General features: G+C 45.1%; 2 protein-coding genes and 1 long non-coding RNA gene across 3 annotated transcripts in view; 2 read left to right on the forward strand and 1 right to left on the reverse strand.

Moving 5' to 3' along the window:
- LOC133500907 (tumor necrosis factor receptor superfamily member 11B-like) overlaps positions 1–9,407 on the forward strand; it is a 25,505-nt gene extending 16,098 nt beyond the window's left edge. Inside the window, exons 4-6 of the mRNA XM_061820165.1 lie at positions 3,325–3,540; positions 5,705–5,929; positions 6,746–9,407. Of these exons, the coding sequence (XP_061676149.1) occupies positions 3,325–3,540; positions 5,705–5,929; positions 6,746–7,140 (836 nt within the window). The 3' untranslated portion in view covers positions 7,141–9,407. The remainder of the gene's footprint in view (positions 1–3,324; positions 3,541–5,704; positions 5,930–6,745) is intronic.
- Positions 9,408–10,741: 1,334 nt separating this feature from the next.
- On the forward strand, positions 10,742–14,375 carry LOC133500823 (tumor necrosis factor receptor superfamily member 6B-like). The gene is made up of 5 exons (XM_061819985.1): positions 10,742–10,982; positions 11,052–11,472; positions 12,933–13,112; positions 13,663–13,744; positions 13,838–14,375. The coding sequence occupies exons 1-5, from the start codon at positions 10,929–10,931 to the stop codon at positions 14,094–14,096; spliced, it is 996 nt and encodes a 331-aa protein (XP_061675969.1). The 5' UTR covers positions 10,742–10,928; the 3' UTR covers positions 14,097–14,375.
- Positions 13,119–13,767, reverse strand: LOC133500824 (uncharacterized). Its single transcript, XR_009795040.1, has 3 exons — positions 13,632–13,767; positions 13,465–13,543; positions 13,119–13,396 (listed from the first exon to the last, which is right to left on the reverse strand). It is a non-coding gene; the product is annotated as an uncharacterized LOC133500824 (long non-coding RNA).
- Positions 14,376–14,450: the final 75 nt, after the last annotated feature.

Consider the following 14,450-nt stretch of genomic DNA (forward strand, 5'->3'; position numbering starts at 1 on the left):
TTTGTTTGTCCCAGTGATCTACGAAGTTCTCTTCAAGGGCCCCAGTCGGGTCAATTATGGCAAGCAAGTGCGAGCTGCGGGACCAGACAAAGCACGGCTCTAAAAATCCCAAAGATGTTGACTAAGTAGCGAGGTGTTCCTGGAGGAGGATCCGGGGAACCCATCGGCACCGTATGAGCTGGATGAAGCAGCTCGGGACAAGATAATTGTATAAGTAGAACAAGATGATTATTATTGATTTTTAGTGTACTGAACTTCCGGCTCCCGTTTCCTTTTCCCGTCTTTCTGAAAGTGTTCAGACTTCACAGGACCTCTTGCACACTGCAGACCTTTTATTGATAAATCACATTTTTTTTTTCTGTGAAAATAAATCCATTTCATCTTTCTTCCCTGGAAACCCATTTTGCAAGGAACACACAGGATGCGCCTATGACGTTTCCCCTCCGTCCTGTAATTGGCAGCCCCAATTTAGTAAAACAGGAGACAAGTTTCCTCAACATGGGTTGCCATTGCCGGGGTTTCCCCTTCCTTAAGCCGCCTGGCTCGGTGTGTAATGGGCAGAGATGCGGTTGAAGCCTTCAGCCAAGCGACGTGACTCAACTTCCGAGTTGGCCGCCTAATGTGCCCTCTTGCTGCAGACTCTCAATGGAAGATTGGAAGCGTCTCTCAAAAGTGGCAACAACACACCATGTGTGGGATCAGATCGCATGATCCAATGACGCTCCAAAACAAAGACAAACGAGCGTTTCAGATGATTAATGTTGTTTGCTGTCCTACATGCTTCATTTGGAATTTTTTTTTTTTTTAAATGAGGATGTGATTGTGACTCACAACGTGCATGATGTGACTTGTGTGCTTAGCAAATAATTCCACACCTTGACCTAATTTGCGACAAAGTGGTTGTGGTTTTCCAAAATATATATCCATATAATATGTACAGTTATCCTCATTTTAGCATTTACACAAGTTTAAAAAAAGTGTTCAGGAAATCAATGGATTCATCTTCTTCTTCTTCTTTTCCTTTCGGCTTGTCCCGTTACGGGTTGCCACACGGTGTCATCTTTTTCCATCTAAGGCCATCTCCTGAATCTTCCTCTCTCACACCCACTGTCCTCATGTCTTCCCTCACAACATCCATCAACCTTTTCTTTGGTCTTCCTCTCTCTCGCTCGCTCTTTTGCCTGGCAGCTCCATCCTCAGCACCCTTCTACCAACATACTCACTCTCTCGCCTCTGGACATGTCCAAACCATCCAAGTCTGCCCTCTCAAACCTTGCCTCCAAAACATCCAACTTTGGCTGTGCCTCTAATGAGCTCATTTCTAATCCTATCCAACCTGCTCATTCCTCAGCATCTTCATTTCTGCCACCTCCACTTCTGCTCCCTGTTGTCTCTTCGTCTCTAGTCCGTACATCATGGCCGGCCTCACCATTGTTTTATAAACTTTCCCCTTCATCCTAGCAGAGACTCTTCTGTCACATAGAACACCAGACACCTTCCGCCAACTGTTCCACCTCGCTTGGACCCGTTTCTCCATTTCCTTACCACACTCACCATAGCTCCGTATTGTTGACCCCAAGCATTTGAAGTCGTCCACCCTCGCTATCTCTTCTCCCTGGAGCTTCACTCTTCCTCCTCCACAGCTCAAATTCAAGCACATATATTCTGTTTTACTTTGGCTAATCTTCATTCCTCTCCTTTCCAGTGCGTGCCTCCATCTTTCCAATTGTTCTTCCACCCGCTCCCTGCTTTCACTGCAGATCACAATATCTTCTGCGAACATCATAGTCCAAGGGGATTCCAGTCTAACCTCATCTGTCAGCCTATCCATTACTACCGCAAACAGGAAGGGGCTCAGCGCTGATCCCTGATGCAGTCCCACCTCCACCTTAAATACTTCTGACACACCTACGGCACATCTCCCCGCTGTTCTACTGCCCTCAGGCAATCAATCAATGGATTCATAATAATCTTCAAAACAGTTGTGCTCACCCTTTGTGCAACGTGCACAACGATATTGTAAAAAGATGCGTTGAAAAAAAATCTTCAAAACAATCACTTGTTCAGTAGAAATTCTGTTTGTGCTTCAGGTGTGTCAAGTCAGTTTTGAGAATTATTGTACTGCGCGGTCAAGACGGAGGTGTTTCTCCTACAAAAATGGCATTTTCCGTCACAATGCATCCTTCTTTGGCTTTACTATTACTCTCCTTTGAATATTTTGATGAAAGGCTTCAAATTCTAAGGCTTTTGACTTAAGATAGTGAGACATTAATTTAAAAAAAAAAAAAAAAGCTAACTGATTCACTGCTCCATTGACGTGACTCGCACATTGTGTGGTGTACGTGCTTGGAATCTTATCACCACACTTCACCGCAAGCTTGCAATATGTTGTCATTGGACTTGGTACAACGAAATCACCAATCATTTGCTCTGTATTTAGAGGATAACGTCTGTGTCATTTCCAATGAAACCCTGCCTCGACTGATTTAGTTCTCAAGAACACTTATTCTATACACAAGCAGCGTGTCACACATTTTAGTATTCCACGAGAATCAGAATAAGAATCAGCTTTATTGGCCAAGTGTGGAAAAACAAACGAGGAATTTTTCTCCGGCAGTCATTGCTGAGTGCTCATTTCATGCAAGGGATTTATGTTAGTGACAGGAAGCAGAACTTGAGGTAGCAGAAATGAAGATGTTGAGGTTCTCGCTTGGTGTGAACAGGTTGGATAGGATTAGAAATGAGCTCATTAGAGGGACGGCGAAAGTTGGATGTTTTGGAGACAAGGTTCGAGAGAGCAGACCTTGATGGTTTGGACATGTTCAGAGGCGAGAGAGTGAGTATGTTGGTAGAAGGGTGCTGAGGATGGAGCTGCCAGGCCAAAGAGCGAGAGGAAGACCAAAGAAAAGGTTGATGGATGTGACATGAGGACAGTGGGTGTCAGAGAGGAAGATGCACGAGATAGGCTTAGATGGAAAAAGATGACACGCTGTGGCGACCCCTAACGGGAGAAGCCAAAAGAAAAAGAAGATCTATGTTAGTGACACAGTAATTGACCTTTGTGTCCACGTTTTATGACATTGTGGTTGTGCGGTGCATTGTTGTTTTTGTTTTTGTTTTTTTTTCCCATACAAAATGTCCACCTTGGTTCAATAAAGGTCAGGAAACAAAAGTCTGGAATACTGATAATATGTTACCATGAATTCAATGTAGCCGCTTTCCAAATGCATGCCCAACTATCACATGAGCGCAATTTCAAGGTGCAGCATTCCTAGCAGGCCTTCTGGGGACTTGAAATGACTCGTCGGGTTTGTTTCCTTGCAGGTACGCCGGTGAGCGACACCGTGTGCAAGCAATGCCCCGCTGGCCATTTCTCCAGCAGCCGCTCCTCCGCAGAAGCATGTCGACCGCACAGAAACTGCACCGACTCGGGCCTGAAGACGCTGAGATGGGGGACGTCCACTTCAGACAGCATCTGCGGGAGTCAGGGCCAGATTATGGCCATCGATTGCGCTCATCAGCACACTTTGTGCCGCACAGGTCAGTCCGCCGATGCCTTAAAGCAAAGCACACAACACAATTATTTGCATGGCGCAATTCATACACAACTCAATGTGCGTCACATGATTCAAAGCATTTGAGTACAAAGAAATACAACAATTAAACGACAACACACAACAGAAGTGCACACCGGTTACAAGTTATCATGAGTCTTGGCTGACTAATTTTCAGAATGAGATCCAGTTCCCTTCCTCGGGACAGGGGATTTTCTGTATTCCTGTTTCTGATCAGGTTTAGATTTGATGACAACAGACTATGCACATTTTAAATGCAGGCTTTATAGTTCCTCCAAACATTGGCCTTTCATTTCACCAAGGGAGAATATTTTCATGGTACAGTATCTGGAGAGAGCGCAGATAATATTTACCCTTCGCCATGACATCCGTAAATACCTTCAAGACATCGACGAAGACATCCGCACCGACACGGAGTTCGACGAACAAGCCTACTGAGACGGGCTACGTAGGCTCCATCGAACAGCGGTTGAAGACGTGGTGACCGGCTACAAACCGGTAGTCATCTTTGGCGGCTACCCTACCCCCGATGTGAACAAAACCGAAATAGATCTTCCGTGGGCCACGAGATCCAAACTATCGCAACTCCGCTCCGGACGAAGTCGCATGCTCAATGGCTATATGGCTCGTGTCGACAATACTGTCGTCGACCTCTGCCCGAAATGCGGACGGCGCCCTCACGACATGCAGCACATCTTCAACTGCGCAGCCGCTCCCACGACTCTGACCGTAATGGACCTGTGGAAACGCCCGAAGGAAGTCGCTGCCTTCCTGGAACCAGAAGTCGATTCCTGCTGAGCAATACGATTGCCTGGCTACAACGACAAAAAACAACGTATCCGTTCTACAAAGTACAACTAGAGCTCGACTACATCGCGCATTTTTTGTGGCTCTCCAGTACTTGTTTGTCTATGGTGGGAATCTTTTAGGGCCTCACACGAGAGAGCCACAGTCGCCGATCAATTCAATGCCTGGAAAAACACAAACACAATGAAAGCACTTATTATACACGCTATTAGGCCAGACCAGGGCGTGCTCTTACTTAATAGTGTCTCCAAGAAATTCAGAAGTTCAGAGTGACACACCGGCTGAAATCATTTCTTTCCACATTTGTGAGAGAATTGCAATTCTTTTAAAAACGTGCACTCATCCTGAAAGTACACTGAAATCGGAAGCAGAGTTGGGCAAAGTTGACGTTGCAGGGAAAGGAGACGGTTGCTCAAAGCAAAACTATGTGCTAATTGTCTGGAAACCCAAATGATGGAATGCGTTTTCAAACAATTTGGTGAAGGGTGATGAAACAAATGTCGTTTTTTTAATACAAAGCAAAAGAGGGTCTACTCTAGCCCACATTTCAGCGGCTCAATCTGGTACAAACTATATTGTGCAGCTTTGAGGTCCAAATTAGCTGCTTAAATCAGCTATTAGGCTATAAATGATGCAAAGTTCCAACAATAGTTAACATGTTGTCTAATGAATACCTCTCTGATAGCGTCACGATGAAAAAATTCTTTCTCACGACTACCACCAAGTCTGGACATGAGTCTTCATTTTCCCCACACCAAATAACTTTTCAAGAATCTATTTTTTGTTTCATTTTCTGTTCAATTGAAATGGCTCCAAGGATGACGGTATGTGTGAGAAACAACATTACTGTGTCATATTTCACTTTGATTGTATGATCAGTGTGCTATGATATCGTAGTTGTTGATACTGCTCATTCTGGAGGCAAATCGATGTAAAAATACTTCAGATTAGGCTGGTATCAAGGTACCAATACCGCAATTTCCAGCCTACAATCTGCGACTTTTTCCACACGCTTTCAACCTTGCGGTTTATGCGGTGATGCGGCGCTAGCGTTAGCGCACCTGGATATCAGCCTCGGTACACAGAAAGAGTTTCACGCGCTAATGCTAGCCCCGCGAAAACGCTAGCGCCGCGCTAGAGTTGACATCTTTCTGTGCACCGAGGCTTATAATCAGGTGCGCTCTGTAGGCCGGGAATTACGGTACTTAAGTATCGATCCAGCCAACGCTACTCTGAGCCGCAAACATCGCCAACAACGCGGGTTCCTAAAATCGTGCATGAACCGCACTGTAATGCAAGCAGTATTTGGTCTCCCGTTGCAGACGTGCTGCTGTGCGAGGAGGCCGTCTTCCAGTCGCTCGCCTCCCTGCAGCTGTCCTCCGTGCCCCTGGAGCGTCTGCTGGAGAGCCTTCCCGGCCGGCGGGTGGACGGCAAGAGCGTGGAGAGGCTGAAGAAGGCCTGCTCTCCACAACAGCAAGTCCTCCAGCTGCTGCGGCTCTGGAGGCAGCAGAACAAAGACCAGGACAAGCTCTACGGTATCATAAAAGGTATTCTAAGATGACGACAACGTTGCGCGTTTTCCGTCTGCGCTCCCTCGGGGCTTTCACGGGCTAATTTTGCCAATGATTCTACGCTGTGATAAACTCAAAACGAGCTCCGCAGTGAATTTCAGGAGCACATCGGATAATCACTATTTGATCTTTCAGTGCTTACTCTTGACCCAGATGCAACAATCAGCGTCACCGATTTGTCTCTACGTGTTTCACAATCCGTTATCGGTTGCTGACTTGCTTTTGTGTTCCACCACAGTACTGCATGTGCGACAAAATAGTGCACTGCTGGCATTACTCAAACCCCTGCTGTTGTTCCACAGTGCTTTGATGCTATTTTTGAATGTTGTAATAAGGGCGTGAGTGACGAACCTTGACCGACAGAAAATTGGCTAAATTCACAAGTTTGGTTAAAATTGCATGCCGTGTTCTTTCGGTTTTGCTAAATATGATTAAGCAGACGTGTTTTAACCCAGAATGGATTCGTTTGAAAATGAACGCAATCAAAACTGTTCTTTGTGAAAATGACGTGCCCACGTACAGATTTTTGGGTGTTGATTTTAAAAAAACAATTACAAAAAGATGAGTTGCCTCAAATGGAATATCAAAGCTAATGTTTGAAGTGTTCACACTATGGTCGACCGTTATTTAACACTAACTGTGTCCATGTCCTGTTAATGTGACTTATACGGCTGCGTTTACACGACCAATGGACAATGACAGCGAATCAGTAAATTTTGAAGAAAATTGAAAAAAATAAACGCCTGCACACCTCCGTTGTCAGCCACTGAAATTAATTTTGCTCCTTTCCAGGCGTGAACCTCTGCGAGCGGAAAATCTCCCGCTGCAACAGCCTGAAAAACGTAACTCTGGGCGACCTCCTGGAAGTCACCGACAGCTTGCCGGGGGTTAAAGTTCACCAGGAGGATGTGTCGGCGCTGGCGGCCATGTGCCTCCCCAAGCAGTACATTCTGCAGCTCCTGCACCTGTGGAAGACGGCCAACTTTGACCTGGATCTGGTCAAAGGTCTTTCTCACAGCGTCAGGGTGCTGCGCAGCAAAGGGGCGCCTCGCTACCTGTTGAAGGGCTTGAAGAAGATCAGCCGCATTATTGGCTCCACCTCCACGCGCAAGACCTACGAGAAGATGTTTGTTAGCATGCTGCAGGACGAGCTGTGTTTTAAAACTCTAAAGCCGTTCAACGAATGAACCAACATTTCCATTAGGGGTGGGCATTTGACTAAATTGACTTTCATCGACCATCGGGCAGATGAACGACCAATGAAGTGGTTTGTTTTATGAATTGTTCACGTTTTTTAATTGGTTGAGAGAACGGGCAGCGCGTCTGCCTTGCAGTTCTGAGGCTTTTGCGGTTCCAATCCCCAAATTTGACCTGTAGAGATTGCATGTTCTCATAGTACTAGCGTTGGTTTTCTCCGGGTGCTCTGGCTTCCTCCAACATTCTGAAAAAACTTGGCTGCATCTTAGATTCATTGAATTGTCCATAGGTGAGAAAGTAAGTGGTGTACGCCTCCTCTTGTTGAAAGTTCAGGATAGGTTTCAGTTCATCCACAACCTCAATGGGGACAAATACTATAGAAAGTATAGTGGACTGGCAACCAGTCCAGGGTCCACACCGCTGCTTCCCCTGCTATTGACTCTTAACTCACACGCTAACCCAAATGAGGATGATTGGGGAAATCACACTGTGTATGTTCTGAACTCCTTTTTTCATTGTCTTACTGATGAGAATCATCCTTCCTGCTTACGAAATGTTCTTCGTCTTCAGACAACAAACCCGTTGCCGGTGACTCAACAGCGCCTCCGCTGGTTGCAGTCAAAAAAAGTATTTCATATCGCCTCGACTGCTACAAGACTCGAGAACTCCCGAGTGCTCACGGCCACACAGTCAGCGAGTGTGAATGACAAATTGATTTTCATGCCCATCCCTACGCGTAGATTCACACACTCAACTTGACGGTGGGGGCGACACCGACGACATAAGCCGACAGTTGCAGCCAGTCAAAACATTAGGTACACCTAAACAATCTCGTGGGTCCAATACGGGAGTTGGATTTGCAAGTCTGTCATATCAAATGAACATTACCTCTGTCACAGTTCTTGTGTTATGATGATGATGATAATTGGACTGTGGATTCATATACGATAGCATCAAGTCTGTGGGATGTTACTTAAAGGGGAAATGCACCGGTTTGCAAGCCGAAAGAAACTTACTTACCATGGGTCATGTAATATGTATTCTATTTTGACAATGTGATGTTAAATTATCTCATTTAATAGTGTTTTGAGAAGATTTCTATCGACAATTCCGAATGTTCAGGGGCGCTGCCATTTTTGCGAGTCACATGACCTACGTGCGCGGATGTGACGTGTACCGTGCCGCAACAAAGGCTCGACTACATGGGACACCATTTGTGCCTGGCGCCGATTTCTCATTTTTATCCTCATCTGATGAAGAAATAGCGTATTGGTTGATCGGGAAGACGGAGGAATACTTCCATACAGATTTGAACCAGTGGCTGTAAATAATGTTGAATATTCGGATGGTTCTTTGGGCGGAATGACGGGGAGTCTGACGACTCGGAGGCCTACGCGCGTGGTCCTTCGGACGGGAATGACGCGGAGTCTGACGAGCGAGCTCCGGTGGCGGGCCGCCAGCCGAGCTTCGGGGAGCGAGCTAACGGCCTCCCCGGGTGCCGAAGCTCGGCGAACCGCCTCCACGGACGCCGAAGCTTGGCTAACGGCCTCCCCGGATGCCGAAGCTCGCCTAACGGCCTCTGCCGCCGCCGCCAGAGCTCGCTCGTCAGACTCCATCCCATTCCGCCCGAAAAACCATCCTGAAAATTCATAATTGTCGATAAAAATCTTCTCAAAACACTATTAAATAAGAGCGGATTTAATATCGCATTGTCAAAATAGAGTACATATTACATGACCTATTGGATACATTGTTCATGCAAACGAATGGATTTCCCCTTTAAGCACAAAAAGATACGTTATTATAAAGAGGCGTTTATAGTATTTCTTATACCCCTTATAAGGGCGAATAATTAAGACGCAAATACTTTTGCCCACTTTCAGTTATTTTGAGGAATAATAATCATGGGATTTTTTTTTTTTTTTATTTCTAGGCAGACCATAACTCCATCTTTGGGAAATATTTCATGGGTATCGTTTGAGTCTGTGAAAGGTAATAAAGAAACTATTTAAAATGTAAATAGTACTATTTTATGAAAAGTGGGCAGGAAAATTTTGTATGTTTATTTTTTATTTCTGATTGCTTTCTCGCCACTTGAGAGGAAGGATTTGATTTCTTGATGAAATCCAGGTATGAGCTATATACTGTAAGTCCTTTGTTTGATGCTTTGTCTGCGACTGCTGGCAAGTGAAGCTTATAGGGATTTTATTTTGTAATTTTCAGCTTTATGAATGTAAAATTGTGTTCTATTTAAAAAAAAAAAAAGCGGGGGTGGGAGGGACGGGATTTACCTTTCCATTCTATGTAAAGGCTTGTTTTTTTTTTTTTATTGCCATATAAAAAATACTGGATTCTAAATGCTGCAACTTTTGAAGTGATGTTTTATATTTGTTTTTCATTAAATATTCTGAATTTTATTGTTTATACGCCCCATGTAACACTAATGTTAAATAGTTTGTACAAATGCATTGCTTCCTAAAAGATGAGACTTTTTCTGCTGTGACATGGAATTTGTTCAACAGAACACAAACAAAGCGTCCCCCCCAGTCATGAATGAGCAATTTGACTTTGAGTCATCGGAATATTTGATCCATATTGTTTCGCCAGCCTGGGGTCACACTTCATATAGATGAATCATCATCGTCATACATGAGATGACTCAGGATTTTGAATTTCCTACGGACGTCGGAAACCAAAACTTTGCTTCTTGAATTTGGATCATTTTGCCACGTGATGTCGCACTTGTCAATCGGCTGACTGTGCAAAGCTTTTTTGGAGATCGCGTGCACAAATATGCACCAGATCACGGTAGGTAAAAGACACATTTTATTTAGGTACAGAAACATATTGAAATTTTTATTACGTGTGGTTCTACAACACCGCAAACTACAACTACAATAACAATAACATTGCTAGTTCTTAAACGTGCAAGGAAGCAGTATTTATTTACTTGAACTTTGGGGAAAAAAAAGAATCTAACATAATATATATATATATAAGCGGCACGGTGGTTCAGCTGGTAAAGCGTTGGCCTCACAGTTCTGAGGTCCCGGGTTTGATCCTGGACCCACCTGTGTGGAGTTTGCATGTTCTCACCGTGCCTACGTGGGTTTTCTCCGGTCACTCCGGTTTCCTCCCACATCCCAAAAACATGCAATATCAATTGGACACTCTAAATTGCCCCTAGGTGTGATTGTGAGTGTGGCTGTTGGTCTCGATGTGCCCTGCGATTGGCTGGCAACCGGTTCAGGGTGTACCCTGCCTCTTGCCCCTTGACAGCTGGGAATGGCTCCAGCACTCTCCGCGACCCTCATGAGGATAAGCAACAAAGAAAATGGATGGATAGTTTATACAACATTCAATATTCTGTGGATAAAACACGTGGCTTTGACTATTTTAGTAGTCGTTGAAAACGTGAAACTCATGTACACTGTGCAATATATTTATTAAAATAAGTGAACTCTTTCCTTATTTCATTTTTTTTTATTAAATATTGCTCGCAGCTATGAAACACTCCAGAAATGACCTTACAAAAAAAAAAAAAAGAAATCCCAACACGATCATTATATTCGATAATGATTCGCGGTAACAAGTGCATTTCTATTCCAGTTACGACAGGGGGCCGTTTTGCGGCGGAAACAAATTGGGATTCCTGTTAAATACGTTCATGAATGGAACGTTGCTCAACAGCGCACACTCCGTTATGTAAACACTTCCTACTTTTAAGTGGTTTGACCTTTAGTGAAAGGAATTATGTTCCTGGCTGTACGCTATATAAATGCGTGACAAAGCAGCATCCTCGTGCACGCAGGATTCGCTCAACATCAGCATGGTGAGTACGAGGGCCGCGACGACTTCCTGACAAGTTAAGACTAATATTTTGAAGACGTGTTCTCCTCAGCCGTCCCTGTCGCCACTTAAACTGCCGCCATTGCTGCTGCTGCTGCTGCTGCTTCTGTGCGGCGTTCACTGCCACGACTCGGCTTCGGAGTCCCCTCCCACGTACAAGCACAGAGATCCGTCGACTGGGGAGACCCTCGCGTGCAACAAGTGTCCGCCTGGCACGCGCATGTCGGCTCACTGCACGGCCGCCGCGCAAACGCAGTGCGCGCCGTGCAGAGACGAACACTTCACGGAGCTGTGGAACTACTTGCCCAAATGTCTCTACTGCAGCGACTCCTGCTCGGGCGACAAGGAGGTGGAGGTCGAGTGCAGCCCACGCAGAAACAGAGTGTGCCGCTGCAAGGAGGGCTTGCACATGACGGGGGACTACTGCAACAGGCACTCCGAGTGCGCCCGCGGCCACGGCGTCCTCACCAGAGGTGAGCGTTCCAATCGTTTCAAGCACTTTGGAAAGCAACCCTAACAAGAACATTTGTCACGCAACAAAACCGTCCTCCGAAGAATTTCCCCGTGGTTTGACGCAAATACGACGATATCTGGACAACATCATGCGAATTTCCGATTGACACGTGCGAGAGTGGCTCGATACACTATAAAACCACTTGATGAGATCCAAAAGTCATTTTACATTTCAAGTACGCGCAAACTAAAGTGGGAACTTTTCAGGTGGATGCTGCAGTTGTCCCCTGCCACCTAAAAATAAATCCAACTTGTGGCAGTCTTCTTCTTTTCCGTTCGGCTTGTCCCGTTAGGTGTTTTCCACCTAAGCCTATCTCGTGCATCCTCCCACTGTCCTCTTGTCCTCCCTCACAACATCCATCAACCTTTTCTTTGGTCTCCCTCTCGCTCTTTGGCCTGGCAGCTCCGTCCTCGGCACCCTTCTACCAACATACTCACTCTCTCGCCTCTGAACATGTCCAAACCATCAAAGTCTGCTCTCTCTCTCTAACCTTGTCTGCAAAACATCCAACTTTGGCCGTCCCTCGAATGAGCTCATTTCTAATCCTATCCAACCTTTTCACTCCGAGCGAGAACATCATCATCTTCATTTCTGCTATCATCTGCGAACATCATGGTCCAAGAGGATTCCAGTCTAACCTCATCTGTCAGCCCATCCATTACTACCGCAAAACAGGAATGGGCTCGGCGCGGATCCCTGATGCAGTCCCACCTCCACCTTAAATTCTGCTGACACACCTACGGCACATCTCACCGCTGTTCTGCTGCCCTCATCCATGTCTTGTACTATTCTAACATACTTCTCCCCCACACCAGATTTGCGCATGCAGTACCGCAGTTCCTTTCTTGGTACTATGTCATAGGCTTTCTCTAGATCCACAAAGACATAGTGTAGCTCCTTCTGACCTTCTCTGTACTTTGCCATTAGCATCCTCAAGGTAAATAATGCATCTGTGGTACTCTTTCTAGGCATGAAACCATACTGTTGCTCACAGATATTTCTGTCCCGAGTCTCGCCTCCACTACGCTATCCCATAACTTCATTTTGTGGCAGTGCAAATGATGCACAATATTTTATATGACGTAGGTTAACTTTGCCCCTGAAATATGTAACCTTTCCAAGTGGCTCAATATCAGATATTTCACTTGAGTGGTAAGTGCTCATTGAAATACTTTTTCTCGCTCTCAGCGCACACAAGATTTGAATTTTAAAACATTTTTCTGGAGCACATTTGAGACCCCTGTTGGGGCAAATAGTTGTTAAGTTTCTGTGCCCCGCAATTGACTGGAAACAAGTCCGTGGTGTGTGGAAAATTTTGTGTATTACTGCGAAAATGACGGGTTCTGAAAAATGAAGTGTACACAAATCAATGAAGAGGCTTGTTTTTATTGACTGATTTTTTTTTTTTTTTTTTTTTAGGTACTTCCAAAAACGACACAGTGTGCCAAAAGTGCTCGGACGGCTTCTTCTCGTCATCTTGGTCCGCCGTGGAGGAGTGCGCCAAACACAAAACGTGCGTCGACGGGGAGCTCGTCCTCCTCAATGGTTCCGCCACCCAGGACACGATGTGCGGCCTCTGCGAGGAGCTCGCCAACGGAGGTGATATTTGCTCGATTCCGTACAGCCCGGAACATTCTTGGGTCGGAAAGATATCTAAAAACGGAAAACTGCACTAAACTGTCCAATTTTAGCGACAACTTCCCCCCCAAAGCGTGTCTCTGCGTGCTAATTTGTGCTTCGTGAAAAAATGTAAAAAAATAAACCGTACGCAAGGCGAGTTAAGGTACTAAGAATAATCCTGGATCGACACACTTAACTCAAGATTGTAGTCGGTTCTTCCGTGACGCTTGTCAAAGCAGTTTCTATGAAATCATGTTCATTGTCTAATGAACAAATATACACATTGGTTGATTTTTTTTTTTTTTTTTTTTTTTTAAACCAGTTATCTCACCGAAATGGAATAGGTTATCCTTTGACCTTTGCCAACGCTCACCCTTGTTTATGATACTAACAGGCATTGCAGTGAAATCCTGCAAACAAACAAATCCAATTTAAAAAAAACAAAACAAAAGATATCACCTCTTTGTTGGATGGTGTTGCAAACAGTCGTGGATTCACCTCGTAATCGTGCTCTGACGTTCCTCTCCAGGTGAGCTCCTCAGGACCTTCCTCTCAAGCTTCTTTACCATGCAAAGGATAAATTTATGGAAATTGATCAAATTTGTTGTCAGGTGAGCCCTCGCCAAAGTCCGCCGAATATTCAAAAGCGCTCCTGGCTGCTTCTTCGTCGTTCCATTGATCAACGATCGATCAATCTCCAACAGGTACATCGGTCCGTCGAGGAAGGAAAGGCAGACGTTGCACCGCGACTGGGTCTCCTCTCCCCGCAAGTTGCGACGTCATCTGTTGGATCTCATCCAGACGTGGCTCCACAAGGCCCCGAAGGAGCAGCTGGAGAAACTGCCACTCATGCTCAGGGAATCTCAGATCCCCTCCGTGGTGGAGAAGCTGGACAAGAGACTAAAACAGATCCAAGAGCAGAGTCCCAACTGTGCCTTAATGCCTTTATTCGCCTTTGACTGAAGATTTTACATTTCAAGAGAACTTGTTCTGATCGTCGGAAACTGTATACACCTTATTCCTGATGGATTGAAGAGCTAAAGCTAAATTAACAATACTGTATTGAGCTACAAACATTTTCTTCATCAAACATGTCATTAAAATTGCAAAAACACATTGAATAATAGCATTCCCCAGATAACCATGCGTGTTTTTCTTTCAACCAGCTCACCAAGATATAAAGTAACAGCAATATCATAATCTGAATTGTTCATACAATAAATAGCACTCATTGCCAACTCAGTTTCAGATTTGGGTTTTGCCTAGTCAGAAGGGTAACAAAGGTGTAAAACCACAGGAATGTCTACGAATGTAAAA

The sequence above is a fragment of the Syngnathoides biaculeatus genome, chromosome 5, assembly GCF_019802595.1.
Source record: "Syngnathoides biaculeatus isolate LvHL_M chromosome 5, ASM1980259v1, whole genome shotgun sequence".
Lineage (NCBI taxonomy): Eukaryota > Metazoa > Chordata > Actinopteri > Syngnathiformes > Syngnathidae > Syngnathoides > Syngnathoides biaculeatus.